General features: G+C 60.1%; 5 protein-coding genes across 5 annotated transcripts; 4 read left to right on the top strand and 1 right to left on the bottom strand.

The window, feature by feature from the left end:
• Positions 1–6,678: 6,678 nt before the first annotated feature.
• Positions 6,679–6,987, top strand: JDV02_007694 (uncharacterized protein; the record flags this gene model as incomplete). The annotated part of the gene is made up of 1 exon (XM_047989216.1): positions 6,679–6,987. The coding sequence occupies one exon, from the start codon at positions 6,679–6,681 to the stop codon at positions 6,985–6,987; it is 309 nt and encodes a 102-aa protein (XP_047845215.1).
• A 3,538-nt stretch (positions 6,988–10,525) lies between these two features.
• JDV02_007693 (uncharacterized protein) lies at positions 10,526–11,333 on the top strand (the record flags this gene model as incomplete). The annotated part of the gene is made up of 2 exons (XM_047989215.1): positions 10,526–10,677; positions 10,823–11,333. The coding sequence occupies 2 exons, from the start codon at positions 10,526–10,528 to the stop codon at positions 11,331–11,333; spliced, it is 663 nt and encodes a 220-aa protein (XP_047845214.1).
• A 516-nt stretch (positions 11,334–11,849) lies between these two features.
• On the top strand, positions 11,850–12,995 carry JDV02_007692 (uncharacterized protein; the record flags this gene model as incomplete). The annotated part of the gene is made up of 4 exons (XM_047989214.1): positions 11,850–11,905; positions 11,964–12,058; positions 12,124–12,860; positions 12,915–12,995. 4 exons carry the CDS (start codon positions 11,850–11,852, stop codon positions 12,993–12,995), a joined length of 969 nt encoding a protein of 322 aa, XP_047845213.1.
• A 580-nt stretch (positions 12,996–13,575) lies between these two features.
• Positions 13,576–15,001, top strand: JDV02_007691 (uncharacterized protein; the record flags this gene model as incomplete). The annotated part of the gene is made up of 2 exons (XM_047989213.1): positions 13,576–14,428; positions 14,481–15,001. 2 exons carry the CDS (start codon positions 13,576–13,578, stop codon positions 14,999–15,001), a joined length of 1,374 nt encoding a protein of 457 aa, XP_047845212.1.
• Positions 15,002–15,650: 649 nt separating this feature from the next.
• RBK1 (Ribokinase) lies at positions 15,651–16,637 on the bottom strand (the record flags this gene model as incomplete). Its single annotated transcript, XM_047989212.1, has 1 exon — positions 15,651–16,637. One exon carries the CDS (start codon positions 16,635–16,637, stop codon positions 15,651–15,653), a length of 987 nt encoding a protein of 328 aa, XP_047845211.1.
• Between the last annotated feature and the right edge of the window lie 1,065 nt (positions 16,638–17,702).

Below are 17,702 nucleotides of genomic sequence, written 5' to 3'. Positions count from 1 at the left end.
CCACACCGCAGCGCGCTGCACCCTCCGCGGCCCTGGGACCGAGCTCGACGACCGGGCCCATGCGGTATTCTCAATCGCCAAATAAAATGCCATTGTTCAGTCTGACCCGCATGTCACTCGGGGCCCAGACGATGGGCGATGACGAAAGAGGCCGACCACGACAACCTGTCAACCCATCACCACCAGTAGTAAGTCAGTACATACTGTACGTTTGCCAGCCCAGTCTTCCCCCCTTGTCGGCTCCTTCGCCGGGGGCGTCCTGGTAATGTGAGCCACCAAGAGACCCGTGTCATGACAGTCCGCTCGCTGTGCAGTACTACACTCCATACGTGTCGTGTCATCGACGAGTGTACGAAGCGTCTACTTCGTACTGGCTGTCGAATGCACATGCTGCCTCGCCCCGGGGCTCTGGGCCGGCTTGCACCATCGTCACGGCACAGACCGAGGCGGACAGACGTCGTCATGCCAAACAATTCGCGTTGAGCGGGGCGTGCATCGTCGCCTCGGCGTGCCCCTCGCTTTTGCTGTCTCTGCACACACACACACACCCCTTCCGCCCCCGCCACGGCCGGCCACATTCTGGTCCTTGCAAGCTGGTCGTCCGTCATTTGCCTCGCCCATTATCGCAACGCCTCTCGCACATTTGAGCCCAACCAAAAAGTACAGTATAGTAGTAGTGGTAGTAGTACCTACCTGCATCGCGACAAGGATGATGGTTTCCCAGATGGCACACAGGGTGGCCTCTGACAAAAGGCGAGGCGAAGCGGTCAAGGGATCCGTGAGGCGAATGCTGGGTTGGGCAAATCCCCAGCAAACACTTTTCGAGCCCCTGGGCTGCCACGAGGCGCACGGCCCGAGTCCAGCTGGCCCTGATCTTGCGGCATCAAGGGAACACAACACGCGAGAGGCGCAACGGGACCAGTCGTGACGGCAAGCGGGCGCCGCAGACCCAGGCGGAACCCGCCTTGCGCACGCACGAATTCCCTTGCTTTCTTTGCAGGCCCGGCCTGCCCATCCCGAAAACGCCTGTACTCGCCGTCCACATGATGGCCAAGGCTCGTGGTCAAATGCCTGCATGCCTGTGGCCCGATCAAAACGCGCCCTTGGCTGTGCATCACGCAAGCTCTTTCAGGGTGCAAGCGTGGCGTTGCAGCCCGCGGCGTGCGTGGCTACCCAGCAAGCAGATCCGATGGGGTCCAAGTACGTAGGTACCTACCGGCCAGCAGGCGAGCTCTGCTGGCCCAAACTCGTGATGTTTCACGGCCTGTATGTTGTACTCGGCCGGGTGGCCGTGGCCTTACCCGCCGTCAGATCTGCATCCAACCGCGCGGCGGCACACTTGCATGCCAGCAACATGGGCCAAGCAACCACCGCTACTAAATAAGTTAGCATGAACGAGAACAGCAACCTTGGGCTCGGTGGGCTGATCGTGCAGGACGAAGCAGTTCCTGCTTGTTACACAGCGGTTGATCGCTGACAACCCAACTTGGCGCGCCACCCGCCGTCAGGCGGCAGACTTGACCGACCACCGGTGGTCAGCCGACGGCCTTGTCCGCGACTTCTCATGTGTCTGAACAAGGTTGTAGTTGTGAGAGCCCTGTGCTGTGTACTATGTCAATAACCCCGCATGCCAGCCGAAGCCGGGTTCGGCATGGCAGTTGCCAGAGGTCCGACGCAGGCAGCGGCGCCACATAACATGATGCCCAAGGGGGGCCGCCAAAGTAGGCCTATGCTGTCATGGACCTACCCGCGAATCCGCGAGACCGAATCGTTCCCCTTGACATTACCCGCGGCACCGTTTCTCCGATGATCGCCCAAGGCTAGCCGCGTCCGAGCCTGGCCATCTCTGACCGGTCGACGAGAGCCAATCTCGCTCTCGATATGTGAAGCTTCGTTGCCCCAACATGCGCCGCTAAGCAGACCGATAGCAGCCGATTAGCATCACGGGGCGCAACTTGTCGCTTTGATACGAAGCACTCCTGCACCGAATTCGCCAAGCCGACTCGCGCTAGATTCTTCGACTGCTACTACAGGGCCTCAGCATGGATACATGCCGCCCGCACGTCTGCGTCAGCCACGTGGTGAGGCGGCTAAGGCCCTTGCAACCCTGACGCGGACGAGTCCAAGCTCTGGCCGCCAGTCCACGGTAACGGGGGCACAATAGGTATGTACTTCGTACGTAGCAGAATGGCATTGTTCAGACACCCACGGTTTCACAGCAGCCAAGTCTAACGAACTGGCCTACTGTACCTCTTCAAAGATGCAGTCAAACCGCTATAGCGCTGAGGGTGAGCCCGGCATTGTGTTGAGATTGACTTTTGGCAGAATTTTGATCAGGCATTGCCCGTCCTCGCGTACTGTTGGTCAACCCATCTGCGGGGCCAAGGTTCGCAATGAGGCTCGTGCTGGTTTCTGGATGGAGCCGGCCGTTATGCCTCCGGAATCTGGATAGGGCTCAGGCCGGTTTCAAGCACATAAGTGATGCCTCCTCGGTTCCATCCGTGTTGGTCCTACAAAGTACAGTAAACCGGTGAGCAACTTGCATTTCCTTTGGCTCGGACCGCGTCCCTCATTGCACCTCGTGCTGTGTCTGCCGCTGAGGCATCGCCAGTCAATGCACCGCTCGGGTACACATACCCACAGCTCTGGCCAGCCAGAATCACAGCGGTGTTAGTTGCTTGGCTTGACTTGGGGGGGGCAGTCCTAGTCAGCCGAGCTGGACGCCCATTTCGCCCCCTGTCATCTCTCAAGGCGAACAAGAGCTGAGAGGGCGTGCGCCCAGACCATTCTTCCAGCAGGCACGTCACGGCAGAGTGCCGGAAATCCTGCCGGCTCCACAGCCAGCCTTCCATTTCCCTGCCGTCAAGGTATTGTGGATGTACTATACGTACTTCGTACTTGGTGCGTGGAAGTACTGCACAGTAGCGAACGGAATGGACGGCCTAGCTTCAAGTTCGGCAGCAGCTTTGCCACGTCGGCGAACTGTAACCCCGCTCGCAAATGAGCTGGATGATTTGTTGGTACTATTCTCTGACGTTTCAAGCCTCCCGTCCTTCGCGAATCTGCACTGACTCAGTCAGTCATTGGCGTTTTATCCCCGTCCGAGCACCCGAGGAGACACTTTGTTGCGCTCGGATCAACAAGAAAACGTGATTTCGTTGCTGCTGTTGCTTGCATCTCGGCCGATATTGGTGGAAACAAGATAATGCTGGCAGTTCGGTTCATCCGCGAGGCGCAACCGGGAAACTGAGAGCAATGGGAGAGTCGCACCATCGCCAACGTTCGGCCGACACGTCGGGAAACGTGCCTTGAGCGCGAGGGTGACGTCTTGGCCAGCCAAGTTTTCCATGTGTGCTCATGCGGCACAATGCACGACATGCAGCCGCCTCAGCGGCAAGTGCTCTCCGAGTCGGACGCTCCTTTCCAAAGCTCCACGGAACCCGACGATGTGGTTGCACCAACACGCACGTTTAACCGTAACCTGCGGCTTCACTCGATTGCATCAGGACAGCCTTCGATTGCGGCTTCCCTGCTGCTGAAACAAGGGTAATCCTTGGTTGGAGGACCATTGCTCACCAATTAGTGCTGGCATTCTCCTACCGCCTGACAGGCGATACCACGACCGCGCCAGCTCTAGTACGAGTTGCAAAGGGGTGCGGAGAGACGGTCACTCACCGCCACAATGGGACCTCGCGATCCCCCGCTACAGTACTCCGTGGACGACCGATGGAGTTGGGGTGGCCTTGGTTGTTTTTTTGTTTTGTTTTCGGGGGCTTGTGGAATTGCGATGGAACCCCCCCTGGTTGGGCGGTTTTGCCAGCGCCCATGCTGTCGTCATCCGTCAGCCGCCAGCGCCAAGAGGACGTCCAATGACTTCGCGCACAGAGCAGATGCCATGACCGCCCGGGGAGCCGTCCCTGATATCCGGTTCAGGTGGGACCCGGTTCTGTTCCCCGGACCTAAAACGGCGGATGCTAGACGGCCAGTGAGTGGTCCCTTTGGCCCAGGATCCGGAAATTTAAAGCTGGGCCAGGCTGCAGCAAGTGGCGTTCAGGGCACCCCGTCTCATGCCAGAGGCGAGCAGGGGATACCCAGCGCAGCGGTGTGCGGAGCAGATTCGTGGTGCTGATCAGCGTGATTGGGTTCCGCAGCCACGGCCTGGCGTCGCGCTAGAAGGGATGGGTTCAGACCCGGTGAGCTGGTTGAGGCGAAGGGGTGGGAGCCAGCATCTGACCACGAGTACCTTCCTGGTACAGTCGGGTCGCCTTCTCCAACTGGCCCGAATTATTGGTTGCTTGTGATGCTCCGATCTGGAGAGCAAGACAGCACACGAACGCGGCACAGAGACCGCGCAGTGTTGACGCTAGGGATGCCGCGGCAAAGCAGGGGGCATCCGGAAGGTGTCGGTCGAGGATTTGTCCTTTGTCATCGGCTTTTTGCACATGACTCCGCACTCCGTGGCCGTGGGTAGTTTAAGGTCAGAGAGCTGGATGCAACCAGTCTTGGGGAATCGGCCGATAGGTATGAGCTGTCGGACTCTGCAAAGGCGGGGACAGAGGTTGGCAGATCAGACAGTAGGTACCTGCAAGGCGCCAATTCGACGACGCTGCAGCACGGGCCTACAGGTACCTGGCGCCATGGCAAGGGACTGGACTCTTTGGTTGCTGGTTTGGCCTCGGACGATTTGGTGTTTTCTTCAAGTCGGCCATGGCTAGCGGAATCGACAGCTATGCCTGATCAGCAATCAAGAGGGCACCGTTGGCTGCATGCCATGTGTGTCTGGATGGTTACCGTGCTGGGACTCTCCCTTGATCCCATTGTTACATTCAGGCGTTGCTTTGCTCAAGCTGTCCCTCATTGGGGTTCTGTCGCCGGGCCTTCTCGAAAGGCCTTCGAGTGGGGGGGTGGCGTGGGTACAGCCAACCAGCCGGGGACCGACCGACGCGAGGGCCGCAGGCACCGAACTCACGGGGCACCCGGCGGCAGCTGGCAGGTAAGGTACTAGATGGCATGGTAGGTCCGTGTTGCGATCGACTGCTGCTCTTCGAGGCGAGGCGGCGGGTGGCTCCCCAAGACCAAGACGGGAGGCGGCGGTAAGGTTAGTGCAGTAGAGAAGGAAGACAGCGCCGAATAAAATGCTTCGCGAGATCAAACAGAATGCCCCCGGGCGGCTCTGACTTGCCTGGTTCATCCCGCGGAACGTCTCTGAACAGGCCGGGCGAATGGGAAGCCCGGGGACCGCTACAGCGGATAAGGCAGTGGCGACGGCATCCAAGCCGACTTGAGCCAAGCATCTCATCACCGGGCTTGCCAGCTCCGGTTGCCGCCCTGCCCGTCCTTGCGATTGGCATCGCATCCCATTCGCGGGCAGTAAGCGGACGGTAGGTGACTGACAGTTTCGTCCTCGGCACTTGCCAACATGCAGACTGAGCCTGGAAGGCGCGCCCTCCGGTCCTTCCTTGGACATTGGGTGGCATCGCGCTGCTGCTGCCCCTTCTTCCATCGCAACTACCTCAGTACCTACATACCTAGTACCTTAGAACTTACCTTGGTACCTACTAAGTAAACAACAGGCCGCCCAGCACTTGCCCCGTGCAGAAGTATGAAAGCGAGCCCGAGCCGCGCAGCCGAATCCGAGCACCCGCAGGTACCCTATTCGTCCATGGGTACTTCATACCTGCCCAGGTGCTAGGAAAGCGACCTGAAAGGTACCTACCTACTGACTTAGAGCACGGGGGCATCCCATACTGCACGGCGTCCAAAAGAAAACGGGCAACTGCATGTTCGTTTTGTCCCCCTGCATATGAAACAGATGTAGTGGACGTAGATATAATAGTACTAGGTACCTTACCTTACGTACATGCCTACCTTAGTACCTTGGTAGTTCTGGTATTTTCATCTGACGACAGACTCTCACAGTACTTTTTCTCTCTTCGTCTCCACTGGCGGCGTGAGGCCGAACCCCAAGCGCCGCACGCCGTGCCGACCGTCTGGCCGCGTGCCGCCTGGATTTGCGAAGTACTCTACCTGTACAAATGGCCTCGCATATACGCTCCGCGGCATGCACCTACCTAAGTACTGGGTACGAACAACTACCCGCTGCTGGCCGATGTGAGACAGGTCGCCACGGACTCGCTGTGCAAGCGCGGCTATCCAATCCCGAGTCTCCTCATCTCCTGCTCGGGCGCGGATGGAGGCGCATGCGCATTTCACTCGCGTCGATGACCGCGGGTGCTGGCGGACAAGGGTTGCGCCTCGCTCGTCTTCCTCTGGCGGCTGGGCTGGGCTCGATAGAGACATCAACGAAACCGCAGCCCTCTCAATACACAATTGCGTGTCGGACACGGTCAGGTGAACGGCGCACTGCAACCCACATGTCGACAGGCTCCATAATATCGAGTACATCAAGTTCCGCGAAGGCGTCGCAGCAGTACCGAGTAGGTATGCATTGTTTTTTTTTTTGCCTCGACAATGTCTCGGCAATTCTCGTTTGCGAGATGGGCGATGGACTTTTGGTCCCCCGGGTAAGGACGGCAGGGCTAATGTCGGCGCAGCCTTGACGTTCTTGAGAAAATACACAACGTGGTCGGCGTGGAGAACGCACCACCGGTGTCTCTACCCTGAGAGCGGCAGTGGGCATGCCCGTCCTTTTGCGTCTGCGGAACAAGAAGCTGGGACATGTGTTGCATTCAGCTGGCCAAGGGCGGACCACCTGGTCCCGACTCAATCACCCTGACTCTCCTACAACACGGCAAGTCCCGCTCATGCGGCCATTTATGGACGGGCTCCCCCAATGTGATGCAAGTAGTAGACCGATACATTCATCATCTCCTCCTCCAAGAAACACTCGTCGTACTGTCAAAGATTGTGGCGCTGCTCAAGATTTCACAGCTTTTGGTCGTGCCAATACAGATCATGACAGGGATGATGCAAGCCAGACGTGGGGGACATCGACTCCTTGATCCCTGTAAAAGGATCGATCTCTGACGGGCGCACTAGCAGTGCGGTTCGACCGAAGGGACAAGTAACGACTACCAAGTGCGGTCCAGCACAAATGCCATCACCCAATGTTCCTATAATCACAAAGACTCCGTGCTGACGCCAAGTAGGCAGATATGTCACCTCCGGACACAGAGATCGCCTCTAGCTGCGCCTTATTCCCATAAGCACAAATATTGCAGGGTCATGTCTGCTACGCAATATCACATAATGATTACAAGCTGTGGGCATCGTCTATAGAGACACTTCGAGCGTGTTTGGCATGTGCTTCGAAACGGCGTCCACCGTCCCTTGACCATCATCATCGGCGCACCGAGAGCGCAGGTCCCAAGGCGTCGCGGACCACGGACGACGCCTACTTGGTATTTCTGAGGCGCCCTTGCCGCAGAACCTCTGGGCCTAGCCAGCTACTTGGCCGATAGGACGTGATGCCATCACTCCGCGTTCGAGTCGTGCCATAAGTGACGAATAGTCGCACGGCCAGCACAAGGGTCATGTCAGCCCATCAGCCCTGAATGAGTGACACGCGCTCGTGCCGCAACACGGATGCGCCTGCCCTGGGGCTTGATAGTAACAAAAAATGTCGACGCGGTCCAGGCCTTGTATTGTAACCCCTTCGGCATGCAGCTCTCGGAAGACGGAACCTTGCCCTCTTGGCGGCGCCCCTGAACCCAGATGGCACCCGCCTCGGCGAGTGTATGTATGTACATCTCAAAAACCACACAAAGTGTTGGCGGCACCACTCCGCGCCACTTGCGGCGGGCCGAGAGATACGGACGCGATGCTGGCCCGGCCGAGACGATGAGATTGGCCCAGGCATTGCCGTGCGAGATGGTCTGAGCTGTCACTTTGGAGTCAAATGCGATAACTGACGAGAACTCACATCTTCAAAGCCCACCCGCAGGCATCCCCGATTGGCCTCGGAGATGAAGATGATGTGACGACTCCCTGCATGGATGGCGGACCGGTTTCCAGATGCACCTGACCAAGGCTGCTACCGACCGACGTGGGCCAGCAGAGGGCCGAGTGCAACGACGGTCCAAACACGCTGCTGGACGAGAAAGGGGTCCCATGAGCCCGTCGCTGCGCTGCCCCTGTTGCCCGAAGATGGAAATGGCCTTTGCAGGAGGTACAACACCGATACGGTAGTACTGACCTTACTGTACCGTGCTTGTCAAAGACGAATATTCATGCGGCTGCCCCTGCGCCGCCCGGACCAGCCACACCCAACACAACAAATTTCACCCGGGAAGAAGATGGTCGCTTGAGAAAAGAGGGGCATCAAGCCCTGTACAAGAAAATTCTTTACAGACGGTACTGTTATGTGTTCGCTTCCATTCTGCATGACGTCGAGAGTCGAGCCCGGACCCTTCGTTGGGAGTGTGGCCGACCCCGCTGGAAAGGTTCTACGCTATGGCTCGAGACTGGGGTCATGCAGCATAGATTACGTTGGTTTTGTCGGCCGTTGATTTCGATAGGGAGACAGCTCCAAGCCGCCGCCGTGAGGATTTTGTCCAACGCGAGGTTTGAGGTCAGAGTCCCGCAGGGCGACGTTGCACCAAGCGCGCTCAGAGACAGCCCACACGTCGGTGACGACATCCATCCAAAGCAGCGCGAGGCACGGGGCACATGGTGTGCCGGTAAGGCCCCGCAGGATGGCCATGCTGAGCTGTGTTGGCGAGCAGCAATAGATTGGGGCGTGGGACGACAAGGGCGGCCAGGCCACGGCATCAAGCAGCCGCCAAGAATGGTGCGTGCACATTTGCATACATGCTATCCGCAAACGCAATGCACATTGGCCTCACCGATTGCTGCTGTACAGTATTCACTGCCAGCCAGGCACAAGCTCCCGGCGGGCTCATTGCGCCCCGGAAACGCGGCTCAGGTTCTTCGCCGCCCAAGGAATACTGACTGGTCATTCTCGAGGAAAAGGCCCTGGCAAGGCTATCCCTTTTGTTGGACGTGGACACACCTAAAAACTGGCCAGGGGAAGCACTCATCACGGGCCCATCCCCCCGCAATCGCTAATAACGGCACGGTGATCACGAATGCCGCTCTGGAACGCTGGGGATCATGGCACGAAAGGGGGGATGCTGAGGCCGGGAAACACGCACCGTCGGTGACGGCGCAGCCAGTGAGGCCGGGCCACGAGTTCGATTCCACAAGGCCTTGATTAGAGAGCTCGAGACGGACTCGTGAGCCAGCGCTTGCGCCGCTCTGAACCGCGACACAGCATGGACTGCGCCGTGCAACACACTCGTGGGGCAGGCACATGGCCGGCCGTACCCGCGCCCTCGTGCCGGATACGCCAGCTGGCTGGTTCGACCAGCATCCGTCGCGTTGGTGCATCCGTCGCGGTCCTATCGAGCGAGCGTCGATGGATGCCAGTCCAGGGCGTCGTGTGACCAATGAACCATCCCTTGCGGCAGCACATCTGCTATGCTCGTCGGTTGGCACAGCCGGTGACAGATCTCGCCTTGCACGGACACACGGCGGCTCGGTCCCGTTGGGGCCATGGCTGCATGATGGTCTCGGGTGGATGGCAACAGACGTCACAATGCCTGCGTGCACCAGGGCGTCCGCAGTCGACGCTGGGTTGCGCGGGAAGCTAATGCCATCTATCTACTTCGTAGGTATGGGTATCGTCGAGTCAGGCCCTCGCATGTGGGGTTCCGGGTAGGTCGACACGTGCTGCTGGCGGCCGGAGCGGGAGCTGCCGACTGACGGACGGACCAACCGCCACGGCGTGTCCTGTATGCATCGCAAGTCTTTCTTGGACGGTCGATCTGTTGCGGTGGTGGCATTCCCTCTACTAGGTCAGGGCTCAGCTGGTGTGCTTTGTTTGCTGAAGTATTGCTGTACCTGGCCTTTTATTGCTCGTGTCTGTACCTTAGGCCACGCAGCCCTACTACCTTATTAGTACTTACCCGGTGGTACAAATTACAGCTCGAGCCGCCGAAAACGGGCGGACGGGCAGCGTTCAGGTTCAATTGGGTGCAAACAGGAAGCCTCTACTAGGTAACTGTCCGGCACCTCGCACAAAGTCCGGGCACCTGGTACTAAGTCAGGCAAGGAATTACAGTGGATGTTGCCCGCCCTGTGCCCATCCATCCGGATTATTAGCTCATCATCGCCCACCGACCGACCCTGACCCTTCCTTGCACGCGGGGTGGTGCGTCACACAGCGCAGTGGCCCCTCCACACACAGCCCTGGAGGCACCAAAGTCCTGCCTCGACTTTCTCGACTTGGTCCTTTGTGCGACAAACGCCATCACAGACAGCTACGCCAGGGTCGCGACTCGGCGTTCTCAGCGAGCGCACCGTCGCAGCAAACAAACCGTCAGCGATCGACAGCCTTCGGACGAACGCACACGCCTGCCACCCTGGGCTTTCCCGCCGCCCGTCACACGCCGCCGCCCGCTCGGATCTCCCGACCCGAACTGCCGCTACCGCCGACGTCGACTCACCGACCGGACCAGCCTTGCACACGCGCGCGGCGCCCGCAAAGGGGAGAGAAGAAACAAGCATGGCGGGCAAGAAGGGGGAGAACACCAAAAAGGTAGCGGGAAACGCCCGCAAGGCCGAGGCGGCGGCGCAAAAGGCGGCCCAGGCCGACGCCAAGCAACAAGCGGCCGAGGCGGAAAAGTGGCAAAAGGGTTCCAAGAGCAACGCAAAGAAGTGAGTAAACGTAATCATCTTCGTACCCAGGGCAAGTTGCCTTGGCGATTCTACCCCGACCCCTGTTCCTGGCCTCCCGTCTTCCCCGTGGCACGCACGGCATGGCATGGCTGACGTTTGGGCGCCCGCGCGTTCCGCGTCCCAGGGAGGCCGAGGAAGCGAAGAAGGCCGATGCAGCCAGGAAGAAGGCGGAGAAGGACGCCCTGCTAAAGGAGGAGGAGGCCAACACGCCCGGCCGCGCCGAGCCCAAGAAGTCCAAGGCCCCGGTCAAGAAGTCGCGCGGCCTGGACCTGTCGCAGCTCGACTCCGACGGGTCCTCGGCGGCGGCGCTCAACGCCACGGGCATCGACAACGCCCTTGACGCGCTGTCGCTGACGACGGGTGGCGACGACGGCAAGGTGGACAAGCACCCGGAGAGGCGGTTCGCGGCCGCCTTCGCCAAGTACGAGGAGCGACGGCTCGCCGAGATGAAGGCGGACGGGAGCGGCGTCGGCCTGCGCCTCGACCAGCGCAAGCAGAGGATCCGCAAAGAGTTTGACAAGAGCCCCGACAACCCCTTCAACCAGGTCACCGCGGCGTACAACGCGACGAGGACCGACCTCGACCAGATCAAGGCTGGCGAGAAGGCCAAGATTGAGAAGCGCCTCGGTCAGTAGGCCAGCGACGGGCACGGACAAAAGGCGGCGGGGGCGTCGGAATCATCCGTCTTGACCTGCATGCACATCCCTTTCCGTTTCTCCTTATAGAGTGACCTCCACGATGGAGGCTTAAAGCTGTGCTGGAGTTGTTGCCATAGCTGCTCTGTCCGAAGCTGGTCTGTGTTTCGCTTTTGGCGTCCATATATGAGCGGTCGTTGTGCCTGCCCCGCCATCGAGCAGCGCGAGCTTCCATTGACCCCGCCATTCCTCAATGCCAGCCCTTCCAAGTGACGCCAGTGCATTGCAGCCACCGCCCACAAGGGGGCTGGCAGAATTGCTCACCGCCCGGTGAGCCGCCCCCCAAAGCAGTAGTAACTAAGTTAGTAAGCAGCACTTCGTACAAGCTCCAGCATCTTGGATCTCCCAGCTGTCGGTCATCGCTTTTCCTCTCACTTGCTATCACATCTCACCTTGGTCTGCCGATATTCTTAGCTTTACCATAGGAGGAGCGCCCTCGGCCCGTTCGGAGGCACTATGCTCCATCTCGATTCGCTGCCGTCGCTCCGAAAGCAGCATCTCTTGTCCGAATTGTTTGTGCCCCGCCCGCTCACCCGTCCGTCTTCACTCCGTGACTTACATCGCAGCCAGTGCCGGGCTCAAGCAGGCGTGCCCGGAAGGCATATTCGTAACCATAACCCCAGGAGACCCGACCCTGTGGTCGGCCGTGCTCTTTGTTCGCGATGGTGAGGCGCCACCGCCGAGAGGAGGCCTCTACCGCAGGCCCTGGCGAGCGGCTGACGTGTTACAGGCCCGTACGCACAAGCGGTCCTGAGGTTTCAACTATCATTTCCAGATACATACCCAAGCCTCCCGCCCCTGGTTCTCTTTTCCACAGACATGTTTCATCCGCTCATCACCCCCCTCACGACCTACATGTATACCACCGACATCCAGGACAACGGAACCGTAAGTGCACGAGATGAAGAGCGTCTCCCTCCTGGCGGGTTTAGCCTCCGTCATGGATTCCCGCAGTGGTTTGGTCGGGGTAGGCGTGCCGCGTCCAGGACCCGGCACGTCAGCGGCGAGCCGTCGAGAAGCCCCGTCTCGGAGGCAGGGAGCAAGGCACCCTCGACTGTTTGCTCGCCCGAGTCCGAGGCCGATGGGCTTCCGAGCTACGTGCGGCAGTCCCAGCAGAGCGTCTCCGTCTACCACATCCTCAAGTACATCCGAGGTGCGTTTGATGAGGAGACGGTGCTCGACTCAGTGCCTCTCGAGGCGGCGGGAAACCCAGGGGCGTGGCACGCCTGGCGGACGCACCGACGCAGGCTAGGCAAGTTGCCACCGGAAGCAGCCTCTTCACCAACAGGCGAAAAGGACGTGGTCCTTGAGGCCGAGGCGCCGCCCGCCGAAGGCGCTCACTCAGCCACGAAGCGGCCTGGGGAATGGAACTGGGAAGGGGTCTGGGAGGATCGCGTGAAGAAGGGAATCGCCGCGAGCCTCTCCGAGTCGATCCTGTATGGCGGCTCTGGCGCGCCCGATGAGCTAGTAAGGAAGTTGCACCTGAACACGTTGCTTAGGCACTGACTCTTCTGTGCACAGATTCATTTCATTCCGATGGAGGAGCAAGACGTTGAACAGGTCAAGGATAACGTGCGCCGCACGCTTGGGACCGCGCCCTGAAGGGGAACGCGCCTGTACGTTTGCTACAGGCCTTTGGATCCGCCAGGAGCCAGTTGCGTCACCGCAAGCGCTTCCCTCTTCATCTTTCTTTGTTGCATGGCACCTGCGTCAGCTTCGATTTCGCCTTCTGTATACAGCGAGAGCAGCTTTTGATACCCCCTTCCAGATAGCACCGATTTTCTCGCTACGTAATTTCCGCTGGTCACGTCGGGGTCCCTGCCTCTTTCTCGCCTTTGCGTGTTCGCATGACCCAGAGAAACCCAGATTATGAAGAACTCGACAGCAGAGCATCTCATCCTTTGGAGCTTTTGGCGTGACCCTGCGAAGACGGCCGCCTTTGTCATTATTGCTCTTTGTCTATCCTTGCTGATCGCCGTCCTGTTCTTTCGGAAGTGCCTGCGGGCAGCTTGTGCGTGCGGCAAGGCGTCCGATCGCGACACTGCTGACCGCCGGGCTACCGACCTGCAGAACCACTCGGGGGATTCATAGAGAGATCCAGACGGAGCGGGCTACCTGTACGACACCAGGTGGTTGAACAAGCTGGGTTCAAGGGATATATACTCGCGGTATCTATAGCGACATGTCTACCGTCGCAGACGGGCCTCCTCACGTGGAGTTTCGGCTGCCCAAATCAATACAGCCAGCCTCGTACAAACCAACACCTCTGCGCATCATCAAGCGGCGGCACGACAACGCAAACTGCTCTGGCGTTACAGACGAGAATGCTCCTCCGAACGATGGGGTAGGCCCAATGCTCAACGCTCTGGGATTCATTGGTGAAGATTTCGGGCTGAACGTTGCCAAGCGCCATAGCAGACGCATAACGCCGACCGCATCGCCTAACAACGCCCTGTTGGGCTACGGCGAGGGGTCTCAGCCTGAGTCCTGGACGAGCCCACTGGAGCCTGCTCGACCTCCAGCAGTGCCATGGGGTGAAGCACTAGGGCGATGTCGAGACTTGCTGTCCAAGTCAACACCGCCGGCCAAGAACGCTCGGCGCCGCTGGCCTCTAGGACGAACTCGTCCGAGTTTGGGGCCATCTAGATGCCGAACGCCGTCATCCGGGTCATCCCTTCGATCCGACTACGTATCCGACACTCGCTCGTTCTCGCGGACCTCCACCATCGGAAGCGCTAGGCGGAAGCTGGCCCTGTGTGCGTTTGGCGACGAAGGCGAGAGCGCGGATCCGGTGGCAAGCCCAACTCCCCCAGCTTCCCCGCTGTTGCTGAATGGCAACGTGCATGCGCAGCCTCTTGTCCTGTCACCATGCATCTCAGTGAGATCCGAATCCGTGGAGCTAAAGAATGGCCAGCAGTGGCTTTGGGCAGCAATCGAGGTGTCGGCAAGGCTCTCGAGCATTCCGTCGTCGCGAGCTCCTTCAACCGCCAGCGCGCTGAAGGAGGCGACAGGAACATTTATAGATCATCAGCTAGGTTCGTCTTGCCCCCGCAGACCATCCATGTAATCAGCTAACACTGTGGGCAGATCGCTATTTTGAGTTTAGGTGTCTATACGATCTCACTGTTGAAGTGTTGCCGACCCCTGGCACCGCCATCGTGCAGCTTCTCGAGGAGCAAGCTTTCCCTACGCAGGTTCCCTGCTCGTGGAGACTGTCCGTTCCGAGTTTGCTGACAATGAGATGCAGAACGATTTACGCTGGGTCCAGCGTGTTCTTACTGGCCCAGATCTGCATCGAGTCGGAAAAGATTGGAGGACGCGGTCGCAATGGGCATGCAAGGCAGAAATCTGACGAGCTGATTGAGGATCTCGAGCTGCAACTAGGAAGCTCGGTTGTGGGATACATGCAGGTCCGCGTCTCGTACTCCCACTCCGCGTTCCCCGAGCACAAGACGATGCGGCCGGGGACGGAAGGGGTGTCTAGCTTGCGAAGCAGGCTGGAGACGACAGCCACGGCCACGCTGAAGAGGCGCAATAACCTGTCACTGTGGTCGGCGCGCTCGCGGTCATCCTGCGGCAGCCTTCTTGACATTGTTCGACTTCACTAGGGGGAGGACAAGGAGAAGATGGTGCGAGACGACATGCGCAGCAGGCAGCGTTTGCCGAGGAAACTCCAGAAATCGCAGTCAACCTATGTGCTCGGCGACGTGGGCGATCTTGACATGCAGTCCAGTTCCGACATGACAACGCCTCGCGCCTCCCCGTGCAGGTGGGACCAGCGGATGTATGGATCTCCCAAACCGTCCCTGTCGGGCAGAGATGCTCGATCGAGGGCGCAACGCATGGTGTCGGCGAGCCATTTGCCGGCAAGGCGCTCGTGGAGGGGCCGGGAGTCCAGCAGCAGCACTTCCGGCCACAGCCAAGTCTTGAGCCTCGAGGATGATGAGGATTCGAAACCAGGGAGCACAGAACAGGCATGCGGCGGTGCAGGCATGGCACACGACTCCCCCGACCAGAGACGAACAGCCGCTGTTGGTGCGTTTCGAGGGCTGGGCCCTGCCGCCTGGCCGCTGGCAGCCTCCAATGGACATGGCACTGACCAGGATGGCACGGTCCGGGTCAAGACGAAGAAGGAGATGGGCCTGTGGCCATGGGCGTCGTGGTTTTGACCAGCTGGCAACTACGAGTACGGGTTACAGCCCCTTCTGTCTAGTTGGTTTTCATTGTTTTTTTTGGTCTTATTATGTATTCCCAGGGCTATTCTAGCTCATCCTTCCACGGAATAGATACTTGTGCTCCCTTCCGGGAGACTGTTATGGCGGCAGCCCGGTTGGCCTCTCGAACGGCCGTGTCGATGTCGAATTCGGCGGCGCCGGCCTTTACGGCGGCGAGCGCGTAGGAGCCCACAAAGGTGTCGCCGGCGGCTGTCGTGTCGACAACGTTTGCTTTTTGCGCCTGGACGAGGGCGCTCTTGCCAGACTTTGTGACGTAGTAGACGCCGCGGCCGCCGAGGGTGATGATTACGTTCTGGACGCCTCTGCCGATGAATATGGCGCCGACGCGCTCCATTCCGGGCAGGTCATCGAGGTCGGACTCCTTGCCGCCGGAGAGGATGGCGGCCTCGGTCTCGTTGACGACGAGGTGGGCAAGCCCTCGGTAGGCGTCGTCGGGGAGGGGCTGTGCGGGGGCGGGGTTGAGGAGGACGGGGACGGCGGCGTCCCTGGCGGCGGCGAGGGCCTGGAGGACGGTGTCGAGGGGGATCTCGAGCTGCATGATGAGGAGGTCGGGGCGGGGGGCGGGGAGGGTGGCGAAGTCGCCGGGACGGAGGGAGTGGTTGGCCTCGGGGGAGAGGATGATGCGGTTCTGGCCCGAGGGCTCGTCGACGACGATGATGGCGATGCCCGTCTTGGCGCGGGGGAGGGCGCGGACGCCGGCGACGTCGACGCCGTACGAGGCGAGGCTCGAGGTGAGGAGGGGCCCGTAGGCGTCGTCGCCGCCGACGGCGCCGAGCATGGCGACGACGGCCGAGGGGTCGTCGAGGGACGAGGTGCGCGAGAGCTTGCCGCAGGCGACGGCCTGGTTGGCGCCCTTGCCGCCGGGGGAGGTGTTGAAGCCGCTCGACGTGAGGGTCTCGCCGGGGAGGGGGTGGTGGGGGACGTAGGAGACGAGGTCCATGTTGAGGGAGCCGAGGATGGTGATGCGCGGGAGGCCGGCGGCGCCTTCACGATGATTGTTGGGCGCCATGATTGTCAGTGTGTTTACTTGTTGTCGTTGCCGTTGTTGTCGGTTTCCTCTTCGTGGGGTTTGGCGACGCGGGGTTGTAAGGGAGTGCCCCAGGCGGCTCTGGACTCTGGGGGGATTTAGCGGACCGTGTCGCTTGCTAGGTGCTGTGGTTGTTGTCGCCGCGCTGGGGGGGGGTTCGCTGTCGCCGCCTGCCTTGAGTGGGAGAGTTTATTGCGAGAAGGGGAAAGGGGGGGAAAGACAAGATGGGGAGAAAGAAAAAAAAGGAAAGCGAGTGGATGAGGGTATCGTGAGAGCGGGAGGGAGGTGCAAGGGATGGCCGGGGAAAAAATTCACGGCATCCAATGAATGATGGGACGAAGGGAGGTGACGTTGAGTTGGAGCACGGCGATCCCTCTGGGCTTAGTAGCTTGCTAGGCACTTGGGTAACTAACTTAGTGGCCAGGTGAGGCACGGAAGGACCTTATGAGGCTCCCTAGGCTGGCGGCTTCCACAAGGCGGGGCATGACAGATCCATCCGTCACTACCACCTACCTGGCGCGGCAGCTGGAGCCCCCAGTCCACCACGGACGCATGGAGGGCACCTCGCCCGGGGATGCACCCCGCCCTGCGAGCCCTGAGCTGCAAGCTGCCCGGAGCCCAGCAGAGGTAACGAACGCCCGGGCCCCCGGGGCTGTAGGCAGTGGAGGGCGGAACCTCAAGCTGAGAGCCTTGGAGCCTCCATAGGCACCTAGGATAGAGCTTCCATAGAGGCAGTGCTGAGTGCGGACAGTTAGTTGGCTTTCAACCCGGGGCTCCTGTCGCTGTCGGTTGCTGTCGGGCATGCCGTGCGGTGAGGGAGGCAGCGCCCGTGCCCCCTCCACTCCATGCACTCCGTCCACACTCCTGCCCAGGTTCATGTTCGCGGCCTCACCTTCTGGAAGCCCGCCCCGGCCTCCGCCCCGATGCAGAATTCGGGTGCGCGCGTCGAGCGCCCCCGGCAAATGCTCCGCGACGGCGGCAAAGCCTGCCGAATCGATTCGGGCGCCTCCATCCAGCGGTCGCCTAGCACCCACGTTTTAGGAAGTC

This window comes from Purpureocillium takamizusanense, chromosome 7 (assembly GCF_022605165.1).
Source record: "Purpureocillium takamizusanense chromosome 7, complete sequence".
NCBI classification, from domain to species: Eukaryota; Fungi; Ascomycota; class Sordariomycetes; order Hypocreales; family Ophiocordycipitaceae; genus Purpureocillium; species Purpureocillium takamizusanense.
The sequence above is the reverse complement of the archived record's forward strand: the minus strand, read 5'-3'. Positions and strand labels throughout refer to the sequence as shown.